Source organism: Salmo trutta, chromosome 21 (genome assembly GCF_901001165.1).
Source record: "Salmo trutta chromosome 21, fSalTru1.1, whole genome shotgun sequence".
Lineage (NCBI taxonomy): Eukaryota > Metazoa > Chordata > Actinopteri > Salmoniformes > Salmonidae > Salmo > Salmo trutta.
Window position 1 is genome coordinate 27108076 of NC_042977.1, and position 19674 is coordinate 27127749.

Here is a 19674-nt window from a genome sequence, read left to right on the forward strand (position 1 = left end):
TTATAGCTTGCTTTGATGGCGAGCTATGTACTCAGAATATAGAAAAATGTGCTTTCTCCGTAAAGCTATTTTAAAATCTGACACAGCGGTTGCATCCAGGAGTAGTCTTTGTATATTTTGTCAACGTTTATGATGAGTATTTTTGAAAATTGATGTGCACATTCACCGGAAGTTTTGGTGGGAATACATTTTCTGAACATCACGCGCCAATGTAAAATGCTGTTTTTGGATATAAATATGAACTTTATCGAACAAAACATACATGTATTGTGTAACATAATGTCCTCGGAGTGACATCTGATGAAGATCAAAGGTTAGTGCTTCATTTAGCTGTGTTTTGGGTTTTATTGACACATGTCCTTGCTTGGAAAATGGCTGTGTGATTATTTTTGTCTATGTACTCTCCTAACAATCTAATGTTTTGCTTTCGCTGTAAAGCCTTTTTGAAATCGTACAATGTGGTTACATCAGGGAGAAGTGCATCTTTAAAATGGTGTAAAAATAGTTGTATGTTTGAGAAAGTAGAATTATGACATTTTGAATTTGCCGCCCTGATATTTCACTGGCTGTGTCCCGCAGCCACGTAGCCCATAGAAGTTAATTGAAAGGAAAACCCCAAAAACAGCAGACACTACCCACTGGGCACAGACGTCAATTCAACATCTATTCTACACTGGTTCAACGTAATTTAATTAAATGGAGAAAACACACACTGCCGCATGAGAAACTGTCCTCCTCTGTCACAGGTGAAATAAGGTAAGCTCCCCCTGACTCCCAAGTCAATGCACTTCTTGAACTGGAGATGATTACTATGGATGCTATTGATTTTATGAGGGGTGAAAGATCCAATTTGAGAAACACATTTACATTTTAGTCATTTAGCAGACGCTCTTATCCAGAGCGACTTACAGTAGTGAATACATTTCATACTTTCTTTTTTTTTCTTCCCCTGTACTGGTCCCCCATGGGAATCGAACCCACAACCCTGGCGTTGCAAACACCATGCTCTACCAACTGAGCCACACGCCATCAGGTCTAACGGTTGTCTCGCGCCGAACTGGGCACGTGCAAAATAAAGCCACCCCTTTGATATAAAGTTGTTTTTGACATGAAAACGTGTCAGTTTGCCACTCACGAGGTTGGAGTAATAACATGTTCAACTACTTAAGACAATGGTTGGAATCTAGGTTGTGCCAATGTAACAGGGTTGGTTATGTTTCCACTTGCCTCTAAAGAAATGTGTACTTAATGTTCAAGCATTCGTATTGGTTGGTTCAACTGATGACAATAAGGTGTGTTGTGATTGGCCCCGCTTGCAGATAGGGGGAGATTGCGAACGTCAGGTCTTCCCAGTATGAAAATGTGATGCAAGGGGTAGGTCACGTTCTGAATACTGTTTTATATTTTATATTTTACAATGTGTACAAGTTTGCTGTACGTTACTGATTTATACATGTGTGGGTATATGGTACCTGTTAGGGATTGAGGGGCTTTATGGAATGTGCTTTGGTATATGATTGCTGTAGATAAGTGTTAGCTAGCATACACCGTTGTAATGGTCACATAAGCCCACTGCTAACACAGTTGTCTTCATGCTACAGCTTTTGCCATCGACAGCCATCAGTATCATTAAGCCCTGCACAACTACTGTGCTGTTTCCCATTTAACAACAGGTATTTACACATGTTATATTTTGTATTGTATTTTTGTATTTTGTGACCCCAGTATGAAAATGTGATGCAAGGGCTTTTGCCATCGACAGCCATCAGTATCATTAAGCCCTGCACAACTACTGTGCTGTTTCTCATTTAACGACAGGAATAAATGATGCTCAACTGGGACCACTGGCTGATGTGATTTATTAGGAGAAAACACAACACAAGGAGAGTACGATATACATCTGTTACACCTTTACATTTACAGAAAATTAACAACCTAGGGAGGAACTTCTCATTGCCTTCTCAAAGCCCAGCTTGGTCTGTTTCGCAAGTGTTCCCGGAAGTCGCGATGTTTCGCCTCTGCGTTTGGTCCGTGTTAAAGTTGACATTTAAAATGGTTAAGGTAAGGGTTAAGGTATCGATGTCCCAAGGATCACAGGGAGCACTGACCCTCTGGGTTTAGAAACTTTGTTACAGTAAGTTTTAAATTGTCCTTAACTCTTTGTGTGTATATAACTTAACTTTGAATATATTTTAATTGAAAAGGAATTTTAATTGAAAAAGGTCAATTCAAAAGTGCATCCTGTTCTCATAAAGAGAGAAAGGCTCTCACAGAACTCCAGCTTTGTCTAGAGCAGTGGACAACTGGTCGATCGCGATCGACTTCTGTAAAAAAGTTAAACCTTGTGTTCCTATTTTAATTTTTTATTTGTCTTGCACTGTTGGCGGTAGGTGCACCCGATTCAGCTCTCTCGCACGGCAGGTGGGCAGTGTGCTCTCATTTTGAGCCATTTCATATGTCTGCAGGTTCAAACTGCCTTCCCAGCGGCCCGGGGGAGCAAGTCGAGTACACTATGGGTCTACCACTGGCCAATCGGTTGGCTCAGATTATTGTGTCTGCAGTAATGTTGCAGTCATAAAAGAACGCTACTGCAAAGTTGCTACTTTGAGATTAGAATTTTTTTAAAACCATGACTAGAAAGACTGTCTACGGATAAATGTGCTGCAGTTTTTATAAGTTAGGTCATGTTTAAGTTTGCTCAGCACTGTCAACATTCTATTCAACACTTTTATATACCATAAAATGGGCGACCTCCGTACTTCCATTTGCACGACAACCAGCATTGCAGCTGCAATGAATAAATAGGAAAGTATATCGATAGGCTTGCGTTATTGTTAGCGGCTTGGGTCTTTTTTAATGTTGAGGAATATTTCACTTTCTCTGGTCATAGAAGTAACATTAATTTGTGCATGAGGCAGAAATAATGTGGTGCGACTTGAGTTAACACCATCAGCCGGAAGACGGTGTCCCTTTTTGGTCAGCAGAGGAAGGAAGGGAGGCTGAGACTAACCATCAGATGCAGGCTCCAACAGCCCAGTAAAATAAAACAGCAAATCACTCAGCTGTACTTCACAAGTACTACAATTGATCTATTACCGGTGTGATCATAATAGCCTACCTCAAATGTTGACATAGAAAAAAAAAATATGGTGTGAGAAGAACAATGCATTGGCAGGGCAATTCAAGCAAAGCCGATATGCGGTGATGATGTTTTGGGCCTATAGCCTACTGCACAAACCTCATTACTACAGTACTGTTTTTAAATTGGTTAATGTTGCATACGCTTACTTTTTTCATGTGAAAAAAAAAAAGGTAGATCTCGGCTTGCATTTTGACTCAGTGTTCGACTCAAAGGTTGGGGACCACTGGTCTAGAGGACAATAATGTACAAAGCAGCGCTGTGTGCCACAACCATCAAGGCTATAAGGGCACAGGGCGAGACCCAGATGCAGATGGTTCGAGTCTCTGTAGCCCCAAATTAAACAGCAGTAGAAATGAGCAAACCCCAGAAACCGTTGTAGGTGCACCCGGGACTGGGGCCAATCCACGACCGCTCTCACCTTTTCCGGATCCATCTGAACTAAAGTTCGACCGATTTAATCGGAATGGCCGATTTAAAGTTCATAACAATCAGATTTTTTAATTTTTTTTAAACCCTATTATTTAACTAGGCAAGTCAGTTAAGAACACATTCTTATTTTCAATGACGGCCTAGGAACGGTGGGTTAACTGCCTTGTTCAGGGGCAGAACGACAGATTTTTACCTTGGGGATTTGTTTTTGCAACCTTCCGGTTACTAGTCCAACACTCTAACCACCTGCCTTACATTGCACTCCACGAGGAGCCTGCGTGGCAGGCTGACTACCTGTTACGCGAGGGCAGCAAGAAACCAAGGTAAGTTGCTAGTTAGCATTAAACTTATCTTATTAAAAAAAACAATCTTAACATAATCACTAGTTAACTACACATGGTTGATGATATTACTAGTTTATCTAGCGTGTCCTGCGTTGCATGTAATCGATGTGGTGCCTGTTAATTTCTAATCGAATCACAGCCTACTTCGCCAAACGGTTGTTGTTGCACCAAACCTAACCATAAACATCAATGCCTTTCTTTAAAATCAATACACCAGTATATATTTTTAAACCTGCATATTTAGTTAATATTGCCTGCTTACATGAATTTCTTATAATTAGGGAAATTGTCACTTCTCTTGCATTCCGTGCAAGGAGTCAGTGTATATGCAGCAGATTGGGCCGCCTGGCTCGTTGCGAACTGTGAAGTCCATTTATTCCTAACAAAGACCATAATTAATTTGCCAGAATTGTACATAATTATGACATAACATTGAAGGTTGTACAATGTAACAGCAATATTTAGACTTAGGGATGCCACCCGTTAGATAATACGGAACGGTTCTGTATTTCACTGAAAGAATAAACGTTTTGTTTTCGAAATGATAGTTTCCGGATTCGACCATATTAATGACCAAAGGCTCGTATTTCTGTGTGTTATGTTATAATTCTATGATTTGATAGAGCAGTCTGACTGAGCGATGGTAGGCAGCAGCAGGCTCGTAAGCATTCACTCAAACAGCACTTTCGTGCGTTTGCCAGCAGCTCTTCGCTGTGCTTCAAGCATTGAGCTGTTTATGACTTCAAGCCTATCAAATCCCGAGATTAGGCTGGTGTAACTGATGTGAAATGGCTAGCTAGTTAGCGGGGTGCGCGCTAATAGCGTTTCAATCGGTGACGTAACTCGCTCTGAGACTTGGAGTAGTTGTTCCCCTTGCCCCGCAAGGGCCGCGGCTTTTGTGGAGTGATGGGTAACGATGCTTCGAGGGTGGCTGTTGTCGATGTGTTCCTGGTTCGAGCCCAGGTAGGGGCGAGGAGAGGGACGGAAGCTATACTGTTACACTGGCAATACTAAAGTGCCTATAAGAACATCCAATAGTCAAAGGTATATGAAATACAAAGGGTATAGAGAGAAATAGTCCTATAATAACTACAACCTAAAACTTACTTGGAATATTGAAGACTCATGTTAAAAGGAACCACCAGCTTTCATATGTTCTGAGCAAGGAACTTAAACGTTAGCTTTTTTACATGGCACATATTGCACTTTTACTTTCTTCTCCAAGACTTTGTTTTTGCATTATTTAAACAATTGAACATGTTTGATTATTTATTTGAGGTTAAATAGATTTTTATGTATTATATTAAGTTAAAATAAGCGTTCATTCAGTATTGTTGTAATTGTCATTATTACAAAAAAGAAGAAAAGCGGCCGATTAATCGGTACCGGCCTTTTTTGGTCCTCAATAATCGGTATCGGCGTTAAATCATAAACGGTCGACCTCTAATCTAAACATTCCCTTTAGCGATGATGTATCCCAGAAAGGAGCGGTGGAACTCACTTCTCAGCTTTTACAAACAACTGATTTTCCAGGAGGCACTGAAGGACCTGTCGAATATGGGAGTGTGTTCCTGGGCAGAACAAGAGAAAAACAGGATGACAGAGGTAGACAAAAACAAAATGATTCAACTTGTCCCGGAGCACATCGTTGACCAGGGTCTGGTCAACGATGGTGAGTCCAAACGGCATGACCAGGTACTCAGTGTCCACTGGCAGTGTTGAAAGCCATCTTCCATTAATTTGCTTCGTGTATCCTCACAAGGTGGTAGGCATTCCGAATGTCCAGTTTAGAAAAGATGGTAGCCCCCTGGAGAGGCTCAAAAGCCGAGGAGTGGTAGAGGGTACCAATTTTTTGATCGTAATGTCATTGAGACCCTGGTAATCAATGCATGGACGCAGGGTCTTGAACTTCTTCCCCACAAAGAAGAATCCTGCACCAGTAGGAGAGGCAGAAGGACGAACACTCCCAACAGCCAGAGGGTCCTCGATGTACTCCTCCATGGCCTTGGTCTCAGGACCAGACAATGGAGTGGCAGTCCAGTGCCCTGGCATCCATGGGAACAGAGTTGAGTATGGATACTTAGTTCAGATACGTTTCATGGACGCTACCCTGGTATCTGCACCAGAGTCAATGAGCACCCAGAGAGACTTTGGCTGGTCTCCCCATAGCAAGATCACATAAAAAGGGAGTTCGGGTAATGGGAATTAGAGGGTTCCCAGTCAGGCTCACCAGTGTACTTGTACCTACTAAGGATTCAGGTCTCTTCACTGGGCAGGTGGTTATGTAATGCCCTACAGCACCACAATACAGACAACAATTAGAGCTTAGCCTGCATGAACGTTCCCTAGGCGATAATCTAGCTCTTCCCAGTTGCATAGGTTCCGGTGTATCCAACTCACCTGTTTATCGATGATTCTCGAGGGAGCTCGGGTGGCCTCGGATCCTCTCGGAAAAACAGCCTTCGGGGACTTCCGGATTCCTTCGGAGGTGACCGAGCCGCAGCGGATGGATGAGTGTGACCTAGGCCAGACCTCTCACTCCTGCGTTCCCGTAGACGTCCATCAATCCTAATGGTGAAGGCGATGAGGGAATCGAGGTCCACCGGAAACACCCGAGCAGCTAGCTTATCTTTTATCACCTCTGATAATCCGTGAATGAAGTTATCGAATAGGGTCTTCGGATTCCAGACACTCTCGGCGGCCAACGTGTGAAAGTCAACGTAATTCAAGTAGTTTTGGGCTGCCTCTATCCCGGACACCGGAGAATCGAAAACCTTCCTCACCTCTGTCATGAAGTCTTCCAGATCACGACAAATAGCGGATTGTTGCTCCCAAACTGCTGTAGCCCAGGAGAGGGCCCTTCCCGACATTAGTGTATATTATTAGGCTATCTTCAACCGATCCGAAGGGAACGAAGATGGCTGCAGCTCAAAAGTGAGGGAGAACTGAGAAAGAAAACCCAGGCAGGTTCCGGGATCCCCAGAATATCACTCCGGAGGAGGTAAGCGGGGTTCTCGGGGAGCCGGGGTAGGCTGTACAAACCCACCACTAATACTAAAAAGGTTACTGGGTGATTGGTGGGGTCTCAGAGGTGGCAGACTGTCTGAGCTAACTCCCTGATTTGCTCCACAATAGCCTTCCAAAAGGTCCAGCAGTAGTTCCTCATGCCTCCCAATGGTGGCTCCCTGTAGGGAGACAGCGTGGCAGAACTGGTCCAAGTCTGCTGGGTCTGTCATGGCCAGTTCATACTATAAGGGAACAGGGCGAGACCCAGATGCAGACACGGGAGGCAGATGATTCGAGTCTATGCTATTTATTATAATCCTAGGGGCAGGCAAGAGAATGGTTGTGGACAGGCAAAATATCATAAACAAGGTCAGAGTCCAGGAGGTACAGAGTGGCAGGTAGGCTCGAGGTTAGGGCAGGCAGTATGGTCAAGCAGGCGGGTTCAGAGTCAAGGCAGGCAAGGGTCAAAACCGGGAGACTATCAAAAGAGAGATAAGAAAAAGCAGGAGCACAGAAAAACACGCTGGTTGACTTGACAGAAAAGACAAACTGGCAACAGACAAACGGAACACCTGAATAAATACCCAGGGACTAATGGGGAAAACGAGTGACACCTGGAGGTGGGTGGAGACAATCACAAAGACAGGTGAAACAGATCAGGGCGTGGCAGTTTTAAATTCAGGGAAACAATGACACATTCAGAGACATTCAGAGAAAACACTGTTTACAAATAAGAAGAACATCTATATAATAAAATGACTTTGGTCAATGAATAATTCAAAACAGAAACATAGAAGTCTTCAACTTGCACTGAGGTGGTACTGTATCATTGCACATGTAAGAAACACCTAGTAAGTTATCCAGTAAGACCGTTTTGATAACCCTTTGAGCCACAAACCAGAAATATTTCTCAAATGTCACCACCCAGATTCATGAAGCTGTATCAGCGCTCATATCAAATTATGCTGAGGTGTTTTCTTTTTTGAGGTTCACGTCCCAGTCCCACTTTCAACAAAACTATCGGTAAAGTGAGATGGTGTGCTACCATCTAGTGCACATTTGGTGTAAATGCATTTATTGACCCACATTAAATTAAGCTCCAATTAAATTAATAGTCAAGTCTTAAAAAAACAAACATTTATTCACTGAGCACCAGTCAATTACATAGTATTTCTCTGAATCACTGTAACAGCCATTCAAATATCTTGTTCTCAATCATAGATTTGTTGAAAGTACATCTACAGTAAGTCAATTAGTGGAATACCGTACAAAAACAACTATTTCATGGTGATAGCGCAGGCAGATTGAACAACAGCATATATATATATATATATATATATATATATATATATATATATATATATATATATATATATATACACACACACACACACACATTGTTCAATTTCATTTTCAAAGTGAACCTATGTGCTGCCTCATTTTAAGATTATGTGCTGTTACAGTATAAATAAAAAACGAAACATAGAATTCAACTTAAATACTAAGGCAAAGTCGCTCGCAACAGAAAAACCCTTAATTTTCGCAGACAAAAAGCCTTCATGGATATGGAAACCCCAACTGTTCAAATAAACTCAAAGTGCATCTAAATGACTTCAAGGCTTGAGGGAGCAACACATGGTTCCCTTGTCTGAATAGATCCTGGTATTTCATTATTCTTTTTTATCACGGAAAACAGAAAAGACCAGTCGTCCTAATTTCATCATATTGTTTTGGGGTCCGATACGGTTAACCACAAAAGGTTAGAATGGTTGCTGTCTCTACGCAAACTACTCTACTAGGCACTTAAGAATAAGACTCGAATGAGCAAACCAACAAAAATAAACTGTGTTAAAGGCTACTCCTGCAGAAACAATGTGGGTTAGTCGGTTGGTTGTTGATCACCAGTTCTTTGGCATTCCTTCTTCAGTCAAATGGAAACACAATGAATTGGAATGATGCAGTGCTTTTGACAGGAAGCAATTTACATTATATTTACACCTTTCTTAAAGAAACAGTAAACATACATTAGTGATCAGTGCAATGCAGTGATGCTGTGTTGATGGGAGTTTAATAATGAGAGGTGAATGAACAGGGGGAGTTTCATCTGTGGTCAGTATGAAGCTGCTCTGTCTTTTTGTGGTAGATAGGTGAGTGCTGTGGTGTGTGATAGCGCCTCATGTAGTCCAGCACATAGCTGCTCTATGTTAATAGGAGACGTGTGTGTGTGTGTGTGTGTGTGTGTGTTTGTGAGAGAGAGTGTATACTAGATGTATGTGTGTTGAGGTTAATTAGACCTCCTGTGGTCAATGTAGCTGTTCTCAATACACAGCACTATGAAATGGTTGGAGCAGCTGCGGGTGTGTTGGCCCAGAAGTCTGCCTGTCTGGAGGAGCGAGGCCTGGCCCGTCACCGCCATGTCACCCGCCCGCCATGCCTCACAGTAGTTAGTGGTCATACGGATGCCCACCGTACTGGAGCCATGCCACACCAGCTTCTGAGGCCTGCATTCACAAAAAACACACAGAGTTAAACAGACACTCCTATCCAGTAACTTGCATCAATGTTCACCTAAATATCCCAATCTGTGATTGTTCTCTGTATGTGTTTTAAGGGGTCAGCCAAAGCTGGTCACTCACCAAGTAGGGTCCGTCATGACGTTCCGTCCTTCAAAGGAGTAGATGGGGATGGATGGGTCAAACACGCCTCCGTTCCCAGAGAAGATGTTCATCCAGCTGCTATAGATCACCTCTCCCTGTGGAAAAGATGTGGTTAAAGCCACATTTACAGTCACAGACTTCCTGTAGTTCAGAAAGGAAACGCCACATAGAAATATACTGCTCAAAAAAATAAGGGGAACACTTAAACAACACATCCTAGATCTGAATGAAAGAAATAATCTTATTAAATACTTTTTTCTTTACATAGTTGAATGTGCTGACAACAAAATCACACAAAAATAATCAATGGAAATCCAATTTATCAACCCTTGGAGGTCTGGATTAAAGTGGAAAACCACACTACAGGCTGATCAACTTTGATGTAATGTCCTTAAAACAAGTCAAAATTAGGCTCAGTAGTGTGTGTGGCCTCCACGTGCCTGTATGACCTCCCTACAACACCTGGGCATGCTCCTGATGAGGTGGCGGATGGTCTCCTGAGGGATCTCCTCCCAGACCTGGACTAAAGCATCCGCCAACTCCTGGACAGTCTGTGGTGCAAAGTGGCGTTGGTGGATGGAGCGAGACATGATGTCCCAGATGTGCTCAATTGGATTCAGGTCTGGGGAACGGGCGGGCCAGTCCATAGCATCAATGCCTTCCTCTTGCAGGAACTGCTGACACACTCCAGCCACATGAGGTCTAGCCTTGTCTTGCATTAGGAGGAACCCAGGGCCAACCGCACCAGCATATGGTCTCACAAGGGGTCTGAGGATCTCATCTCGGTACCTAATGGCAGTCAGGCTACCACTGGCGAGCACATGGAGGGCTGTGCGGCCCCCCAAAGAAATGCCACCCCACACCATGACTGACCCACCGCCAAACCGGTCATGCTGGAGGATGTTGCAGGCAGCAGAACGTTCTCCACGGCGTCTCCAGACTCTGTCACGTCTGGCACGTGCTCAGTGCGAACCTGCTTTCATCTGTGAAGAGCACAGGGCGCCAGTGGCGAATTTGCCAATCTTGGTGTTCTCTGGCAAATGCCAAACGTCCTGCACGGTGTTGGGCTGTAAGCCCAACCCCCACCTGTGGACGTCGGGCCCTCATACCACCCTCATGGAGTCTGTTTCTGACCGTTTGAGCAGACACATGCACATTTGTGGCCTGCTGGAGGTCATTTTGCAGGGCTCTGGCAGTGCTTCTCCTGCTCCTCCTTGCACAAAGGCGGAGGTAGCGGTCCTGCTGCTGGGTTGTTGCCCTCCTACGGCCTCCTCCACGTCTCCTGATGTACTGGCCTGTCTCCTGGTAGCGCCTCCATGCTCTGGACACTACGCTGACAGACACAGCAAACCTTCTTGCCACAGCTCGCATTGATGTGCCATCCTGGATGAGCTGCACTACCTGAGCCACTTGTGTGGGTTGTAGACTCCGTCTTATGCTACCACTAGAGTGAAAGCACCGCCAGCATTCAAAAGTGACCAAAACATCAGCCAGGAAGCATAGGAACTGAGAAGTGGTCTGTGGTCCCCACCTGCAGAACCACTCCTTTATTGGGGGTGTCTTGCTAATTGCCTATAATTTCCACCTGTTGTCTATTCCATTTGCACAACAGCATGTGAAATTTATTGTCAATCAGTGTTGCTTCCTAAGTGGACAGTTTGATTTCACAGAAGTGTGATTGACTTGGAGTTACATTGTGTTGTTTAAGTGTTCCCTTTATTTTTTTGAGCAGTGTATATTTCATTATTTATTAAAGAATGAATAATGCAAATATTGGTAATATAGGCTCTGCTCCTTCAGGGTAGCTCACTGTCCAAGCCAAGTATCAATATATAAAATGACCTACAAGCAGCGGATGGCTATTCCAATTCCGTAGCAGGAAAACAGAACCTAACATGTGGAGGCTGGGGTGGTGGGAGCAAAAGAAGCATACGCATACTAGCAGCAAGCAGCAGCAGGATGTGTGAGCAGAACCGGTCAGATGAAATAGACCGCCAAATAAGGTAAGCGTGATTGTTACTAGCATCAAATTGGTGCAATCTCTGCTGACGCATCAGCTAGCCGGTTTTAGGGTTCCCTTTTTGAACTGGCTTCGTTTTATTTTCAACAACCGCATCATAACCAAAAAACTCAGGACCTATCAGTCCATTGTTTATGTTTTAGTTGTCATACGAGACAACTGTACCTTGAGGTTGATGACGGGCATGTTGTAGCGGTCTCCCTTCTTGACGATGGTGGCCAGGTCCTGGAGGTGTGAGGACAAGAAGGCTCTGTAGGTGGCAGTGAGACCCATGGCTCGGGCCTGCTGGTAGCACTGGAAGTCTGCCCCCCGGATGCCACGCATGTCCCCAGAGAACGGAGCATTCAGGGCCACCAGGTGCAGCTGAGGGGGGCAAAATTCAATGGACGTAACCATAGACAACACAGCTCAAGCTAGTTCAAGGTGACTGTGCAACTGAGAGGTATAAATGTGCAACTGAGAGGTATAAATTCCACCTTACCGCTGGTACTGAGTGTACTGTATGAGGTAGGACATTATAGTTGGGCACGTAGCTAGTTCCAACTAGTTCCTAAAAAAAAACAGATTGACAGATTGACGCTGAATAATGAAATCATAAATGAAACATTCATAACAAACTGTGAAGAGAGCAGATATAATGTGCAGTGTAACCACAGTACCTGGCTGTGTGGCCTGTGGGGTCTGGTGCGATCTCCTGGTCTGCTCAGGGCCTGGGACACTGCAGAGGATGGGCTCTCTGCTGGGATGAGGATGAGCTCACCAAGCTGGGGAGACAGGACACACCTCACTGAATAAGCACAGGCAACATCACATTTTCTATAATTTTTTTGCCACATTTAGCCATATCAAAGGCTTTAATTGACTGGAGACATCACTGTGGGACTGTAAAGGCATGCAGTACCTGAACCTTGCGCCAGCCATCTCTAGTTCTAACATAGAGTTCTCCCTTGTCTGAGACGTAGGCCATCGAGCCCTCTGCAGCACGGTGGCTCTCCCTCATCAGACTGTTGGTGTTCCTGTATGTGGACACCTGGTGCGAGAAGAGAGGAAGTTCACACTGAATCCTCTGGACATAGACAACGCTGCTCAAGCCAATCCATGGTGACAATGTGAGAACTAGTACACTCGCAAACCCACACAAGTCGGTAAACACATACACACATTTCTCTGTGTGTTTACCAATGTTGACTTGGTGAGTATATAACCTCTTATGACTAGGGGGCAGTATTTTCACGGCTGGATAAAAAACGTACCCGATTTAATCTGATTATTAGTCCTGCCCAGAAACTAGAATATGCATATAATTATTAGCTTTGAATAGAAAACACTCCAAAGTTTCTAAAACTGTTTGAATGGTGTCTGTGAGTATAACAGAACTCCTATGGCAGGCAAAAACCTGAGAAGGTTCTGTTCAGGAAGGACCCTGTCTGAACATTTCTTGCCCTTGTTGATTCTCTCTATCTATTACAAAGGATCTCTGCTCTTACGTGACACTTCCCACGTCTCCAATGGGCTCTCAGAGCCCGGGAAAAACAGGAATGACATAATTCAAAGCCCTGGCTGAAGCACACGAGAGCAAAAGCTAAGTGGGCAATCAGTGGAGAATTGCTTAGGCTCGCGACCTGCCCCGCCCCCGTCTTTCGGTTTTTCCCTCAGTTTACAGACATGCAGATTCCCGGTCGGAATATTATCGCTTTTCTACGAGATAAATTGCATAAAAATTGGTTTTAAACAGCGGTTGACATGGTTCGAAGTACGGTAATGGAATATTTAGAATTTTTTTGTCACATTCTGCGCCATGCGCACGACCGTGATTTACCATTGGGATAGTGTCTAGAACGCACAAACAAAACGTCGTTGATGGAACATAACGATGGATTATTTGGGACCAAACCAACATTTGTTATTGAAGTAGAAGTCCTGGGAGTGCATTCTGACGAAGAACAGGAAAGGTAAGACCATTTTTCTTATAGGAAATGTGATTTTGGTGAAGGCTAAACTGGTTGGGTGTCTAAATAGCTAGCCCTGTGATGCCGGGCTATGTACTTAGAATATTGCAAAATGTGCTTAATCCGAAAAGCTATTTTAAAATCGGAAATATCGAGTGCATAGAGGAGTTCTGTATCTATAATTCTTAAAATAATTGTTATGCTTTTTGTGAACGTTTATCGTGAGTAATTTAGTAAATTCACCGGAAGTGTTCTGTGGGAATGCTAGTTCTGAACGTCACATGCTTTACATTTACATTTAAGTCATTTAGCAGACGCTCTTATCCAGAGCGACTTACAAATTGGTGCATTCACCTATAATATCCAGTAGAACAACCACTTTACAATAGTGCATCTAAATCTTTTAAGGGGGGGGGGGGGGGGGGTTAGAAGGATTACTTTATCCTATCCCAGGTATTCCTTAAAGAGGTGGGGTTTCAGGTGTCTCCGGAAGGTGGTGATTGACTCCGCTGTCCTGGCATCGTGAGGGAGCTTGTTCCACCATTGGGCTGCCAGAGCAGCGAACAGTTTTGACTGGGCTGAGCGGGAACTGTGCTTCCTCAGAGGTAGGGAGGCGAGCAGGCCAGAGGTGGATGAACGCAGTGCCCTTGTTTGGGTGTAGGGCCTGATCAGAGCCTGAAGGTACGGAGGTGCCGTTCCCCTCACAGCTCCGTAGGCAAGCACCATGGTCTTGTAGCGGATGCGAGCTTCAACTGGAAGCCAGTGGAGAGAGCGGAGGAGCGCGGTGACGTGAGAGAACTTGGGAAGGTTGAACACCAGACGGGCTGCGGCGTTCTGGATGAGTTGTAGGGGTTTGATGGCACAGGCAGGGAGCCCAGCCAACAGCGAGTTGCAGTAATCCAGACGGGAGATGACAAGTGCCTGGATTAGGACCTGCGCCGCTTCCTGTGTGAGGCAGGGTCGTACTCTGCGAATGTTGTAGAGCATGAACCTACAGGATCGGGTCACCGCCTTGATGTTAGTGGAGAACGACAGGGTGTTGTCCAGGATCACGCCAAGGTTCTTAGCACTCTGGGAGAAGGACACAAGGGAGTTGTCAACCGTGATGGCGAGATCATGGAACGGGCAGTCCTTCCCCGGGAGGAAGAGCAGCTCCGTCTTGCCGAGGTTCAGCTTGAGGTGGTGATCCGTCATCCACACTGATATGTCTGCCAGACATGCAGAGATGCGATTCGCCACCTGGTTGTCAGAAGGGGGAAAGGAGAAGATTAATTGTGTGTCGTCTGCATAGCAATGATAGGAGAGACCGTGTGAGGATATGACAGAGCCAAGTGACTTGGTGTATAGCGAGAATAGGAGAGGGCCTAGAACAGAGCCCTGGGGGACACCAGTGGTGAGAGCACGTGGTGCGGAGACAGATTCTCGCCACGCCACCTGGTAGGAGCGACCTGTCAGGTAGGACGCAATTCAAGCGTGGGCCGCGCCGGAGATGCCCAGCTCGGAGAGGGTGGAGAGGAGGATCTGATGGTTCACAGTATCAAAGGCAGCAGATAGGTCTAGAAGGATGAGAGCAGAGGAGAGAGAGTTAGCTTTAGCAGTGCGGAGAGCCTCCGTGACACAGAGAAGAGCAGTCTCAGTTGAATGCCCAGTCTTGAAACCTGACTGATTAGGATCAAGAAGGTCGTTCTGAGAGAGATAGCAGGAGAGCTGGCCAAGGACGGCACGTTCAAGAGTTTTGGAGAGAAAAGAAAGAAGGGATACTGGTCTGTAGTTGTTGACATCGGAGGGATCGAGTGTAGGTTTTTTCAGAAGGGGTGCAACTCTCGCTCTCTTGAAGACGGAAGGGACGTAGCCAGCGGTCAAGGATGAGTTGATGAGCGAGGTGAGGTAGGGGAGAAGGTCTCCGGAAATGGTCTGGAGAAGAGAGGAGGGGATAGGGTCAAGTGGGCAGGTTGTTGGGCGGCCGGCCGTCACAAGACGCGAGATTTCATCTGGAGAGAGAGGGGAGAAAGAGGTCAAAGCACAGGGTAGGGCAGTGTGAGCAGGACCAGCGGTGTCGCTTGACTTAGCAAACGAGGATCGGATGTCGTCAACCTTCTTTTCAAAATGGTTGACGAAGTCATCCGCAGTGAGGGAGGAGGGGGGGGAGGGGGAGGAGGATTCAGGAGGGAGGAGAAGGTAGCAAAAAGCTTCTTAGGGTTAGAGGCAGATGCTTGGAATTTAGAGTGGTAGAAAGTGGCTTTAGCAGCAGAGACAGAAGAGGAAAATGTAGAGAGGAGGGAGTGAAAGGATGCCAGGTCCGCAGGGAGGCGAGTTTTCCTCCATTTCCGCTCGGCTGCCCGGAGCCCTGTTCTGTGAGCTCGCAGTGAGTCGTCGAGCCACGGAGCAGGAGGGGAGGACCGAGCCGGCCTGGAGGATAGGGGACAGAGAAAATCAAAGGATGCAGAGAGGGAGGAGAGGAGGGTTGAGGAGGCAGAATCAGGAGATAGGTTGGAGAAGGTTTGAGCAGAGGGAAGAGATGATAGGATGGAAGAGGAGAGAGTAGCGGGAGAGAGAGAGCGAAGGTTGGGACGGCGCAATACCATCCGAGTAGGGGCAGAGTGAGAAGTTTTTGATGAGAGCGAGAGGGAAAAGGATACAAGGTAGTGGTCGGAGACTTGGAGGGGAGTTGCAATGAGATTAGTGGAAGAACAGCATCTAGTAAAGATGAGGTCAAGCGTATTGCCTGCCTTGTGAGTAGGGGGGGAAGGTGAGAGGGTGAGGTCAAAAGAGGAGAGGAGTGGAAAGAAGGAGGCAGAGAGGAATGAGTCGAAGGTAGACGTGGGGAGGTTAAAGTCACCCAGAACTGTGAGAGGTGAGCCATCCTCAGGAAAGGAACTTATCAAGGCGTCAAGCTCATTGATGAACTCTCCAAGGGAACCTGGAGGGCGATAAATGATGAGGATGTTAAGCTTGAAAGGGCTGGTAACTGTGACAGCATGGAATTCAAATGAGGAGATAGACAGATGGGTCAGGGGAGAAAGAGAGAATGTCCACTAGGGAGAGATGAGGATTCCAGTGCCACCACCCCGCTGGCTCGATGCTCTAGGGGTATGCGAGAACACGTGGGCAGACAAGGAGAGAGCAGTAGGAGTAGCAGTGTTATCTGTGGTGATCCATGTTTCCGTCAGCGCCAGGAAGTCTATGGACTGGAGGGTAGCATAGGCTGAGATGAACTCAGCCTTGTTGGCCGCAGACCGGCAGTTCCAGAGGCTGCCGGTGGGTCGTGCGCGCTGGGACCACCAGGTTAGAGTGGCAGCGGCCACGCGGTGTGGAGCGTTTGTATGGCCTGTGCAGAGGGGAGAGAACAGGGATAGACAGACACATAATTGACAAGCTACAGAAGAGGCTACGCTAATGCAAAGGAGATTGGAATGACAAGTGGACTACACGTCTCGAATGTTCAGAAAGTTAAGCTTACGTTGCAAAAAATCTTATTGACTAAAATGACACAGTACTGCTGGCTGGTGGAGTAGGCTAGCTAGCAGTGGCTGCGTTGTTGACTTTGTTTGAACGTGTAGCTGGCTAGGTGTAGCTGGCTAGGTGACCTCGATAGTTTCAGTACTACACCTTGTCATGATACAAAAGCAACTTTGTAGCTAGCTAACATAACACTAATCAAGACGTTCCTTTGTAATGTATTTAGTTTCTACAGTGTTACTCGTCGGTAATAGTTGGCTGGGTTTGGAAAAATGGCGTCGTGGGGGACGGCAATAGCTAGCTAGCTAACCTCGGTAATTACTAAACTACACAATTATCAAGCTATGACAAAGACAACTATGTAGCTAGCTAGCCAACACTGCACTAGTCAAATCATTCCGTTGTAAAGTATTAGTATCTACAGCACTGCTAGTCGGTAACGGTTGGCTAGCTGTTGGCTAGCTAGCTAGCAGTGGGTTAATGATGACTAGGTGTGTTGACTACGTCTGGCGTCGCGGTAGCTAGTTACTAATAATTACTCTAAACTACACAATTATCTTAGATGCAAAGACAGCAAAGACAACTATGTAGCTGGCTCACTAACACTACACTAATCAAGTCGTTCCGTTGTAAAGTATTAGTGTCTACAGCGCTGCTAGTCGGTAACGGTTGGCTAGCTAGCTAGCAGTGGGTTAATGAAGACTAGGTGTGTTGACTAAGTCTGGCGTCGCGTCGCGGCTGGCTAGTTACTAATAATTACTCTAAACTACACAATTATCTTAGATGCAAAGACAACTATGTAGCTGGCTCACTAACACTACACTAGTCAAGTCGTTCCGTTGTAATGTAATAGATTCTACAGTGCTGCTAGTCGGTGGAAGTTGGCTGGTTGGCTAGCTAGCAGTGTTGACTAGCTAGCTAGCAGTGATGACTACGTTAGGAGGACGAAGATAGCTAACTTCGATAATTACTCTAAGCTACACGATTATCTTTGATGCAAAGACGGCTATGTAGCTAGCTAAGAAAAAATTGCTCAGATCAAACAAATCAAACCGTTGTAATGTAGTGAAGTGTAATATTACCTGTGGAGTGAAGCGTAGTGCGACTGCTCGCTCCAAACCGGAAGTAGACAAGACATGCTAATGTAAAAAGCTGGTTTTTGATATAAATATGAACTTGATTGAACAGACATGCATGTATTGTATAACATAATGTCCTAGGTGTGTCATCTGATGAAGATAATCAAAGGTTAGTGCTGCATTTAGCTGTGGTTTTGTTTTTTGTGACATTATATGCTAGCTTGAAAAATGGGTGTCTGATTATTTCTGGCTGGGTACTCTGCTGACATAATCTAATGTTTTGCTTTCGCTGTAAAGCCTTTTTGAAATCGGACAGTGTGGTTAGATTAACGAGAGTCTTGTCTTTAAATAGCTGTAAAATAGTCATATGTTTGAAAAGTGGAAGTTTTCGGATTTTAGAGGAGTTTGTATTTCGCGCCCCGCCCATCATTGGATATTGGAGCAGACGTTCCGCTAGCGGAACATCTAGATGTAAGAGGATAAGGAAGTACCCTACTGGTTGCCTTACCGGGTTTTCATGGCCAGTAATCCCAGGAGGACCGGGAGGCCCAGGTGGGCCAGGAATACTCACTGCTGAAAAATAGAACAGTCATACAAAGGTAACGCAGTGTACTGTAGGTCTACAAAACATACAGCTGTGCTTTTCAAATGCATACATATGGAACTTGACAGCAATGCTAAGTTTAAGATGTTGTATTTTAGCGAGCACACAGTGCACAGTTACCTGAGCCATAGACAGGGGGTGGTCCAGGGGGTCCGGCAGGGCCAGGGGGCCCCCGAGAGCCTGGTCGCCCAATGCCAGGAACCCCTGGTTCACCAGGAGCTCCAGGATGACCAACAGTGCCAATGACGGACTCACCTTTTGGCCCCTACATAAGCATATACAAAATGTACATTTGACAGTGTCTCTGACCATTACACAAATGTCTAAGTAATAGGTTTATCATGTATGCAAATTAGTCTTTGCTATTTACATTGACTATAGTTTGCAAAATGTATACTGTACTTTGTTGAGTATTTTGAGCCTGGAATTACTCACCACAAGGCCTGATCTCCCAGGAAGACCTGGAGGGCCAGGCAACCCAGGTTCACCCTGCTCTCCTTTCATTCCTTCATAGCCCACATCTCCTTTTTCTCCCTGAAGAACAAACAGTTTGGTTGAATCCGACTGTTAATATATTATCACATGCATACGTTTTACATAACATACATTTCCACTACTCATACAATATTTGAGTTTTGAACTGGTAAATGTTCCTTAAAGAAGTTAAGGTAAAATACTCACTACAAAGCCTTCTGGTAGAATATCATCTGATGAGGGAGAACACATCTTATTGAACTGTCATCTTGTATGTCGGTTGCAAACACGTCTGAGGACGCTCATGTATACAGTTTCGGTTCTAATCAAGTGTGATTATTGCCAATAAACAAGTTAAATGGAGGAGAAACTGCACCCCTGGCTGCACATGCATACCTGGTTCTCCAGGCATTCCAGGAAGTCCAACCTCTCCCTTTTCCCCTTTAGCACCTCCGTTTCCTCTCCTGCCACCTTCAAAGAAATACAGTACAGGTGTATGAGACCACTGAGC

General features: G+C 45.3%; 1 protein-coding gene across 6 annotated transcripts in view; it reads right to left on the minus strand.

Annotated features, from left to right (window-relative positions):
- Nucleotides 1–8041: 8041 nt before the first annotated feature.
- Nucleotides 8042–19674, minus strand: part of LOC115157086 (collagen alpha-1(XV) chain) — a 54591-nt gene continuing 42958 nt past the window's right edge. For 5 of the 6 annotated variants that reach the window (XM_029705002.1, XM_029705001.1, XM_029704999.1 and 2 more), the window contains 11 exons: nt 19560–19634; nt 19371–19396; nt 19125–19223; nt 18810–18954; nt 18594–18658; nt 12500–12628; nt 12258–12362; nt 12080–12148; nt 11764–11961; nt 9558–9673; nt 8042–9422 (listed from right to left, as the gene is read on the minus strand). In XM_029705002.1, coding sequence (XP_029560862.1) covers nt 9206–9422; nt 9558–9673; nt 11764–11961; nt 12080–12148; nt 12258–12362; nt 12500–12628; nt 18594–18658; nt 18810–18954; nt 19125–19223; nt 19371–19396; nt 19560–19634 — 1244 coding nt within the window. In that variant the 3' untranslated portion in view covers nt 8042–9205. The remainder of the gene's footprint in view (nt 9423–9557; nt 9674–11763; nt 11962–12079; nt 12149–12257; nt 12363–12499; nt 12629–18593; nt 18659–18809; nt 18955–19124; nt 19224–19370; nt 19397–19559; nt 19635–19674) is intronic. The other variant, XM_029704998.1, reaches the window with a different exon arrangement.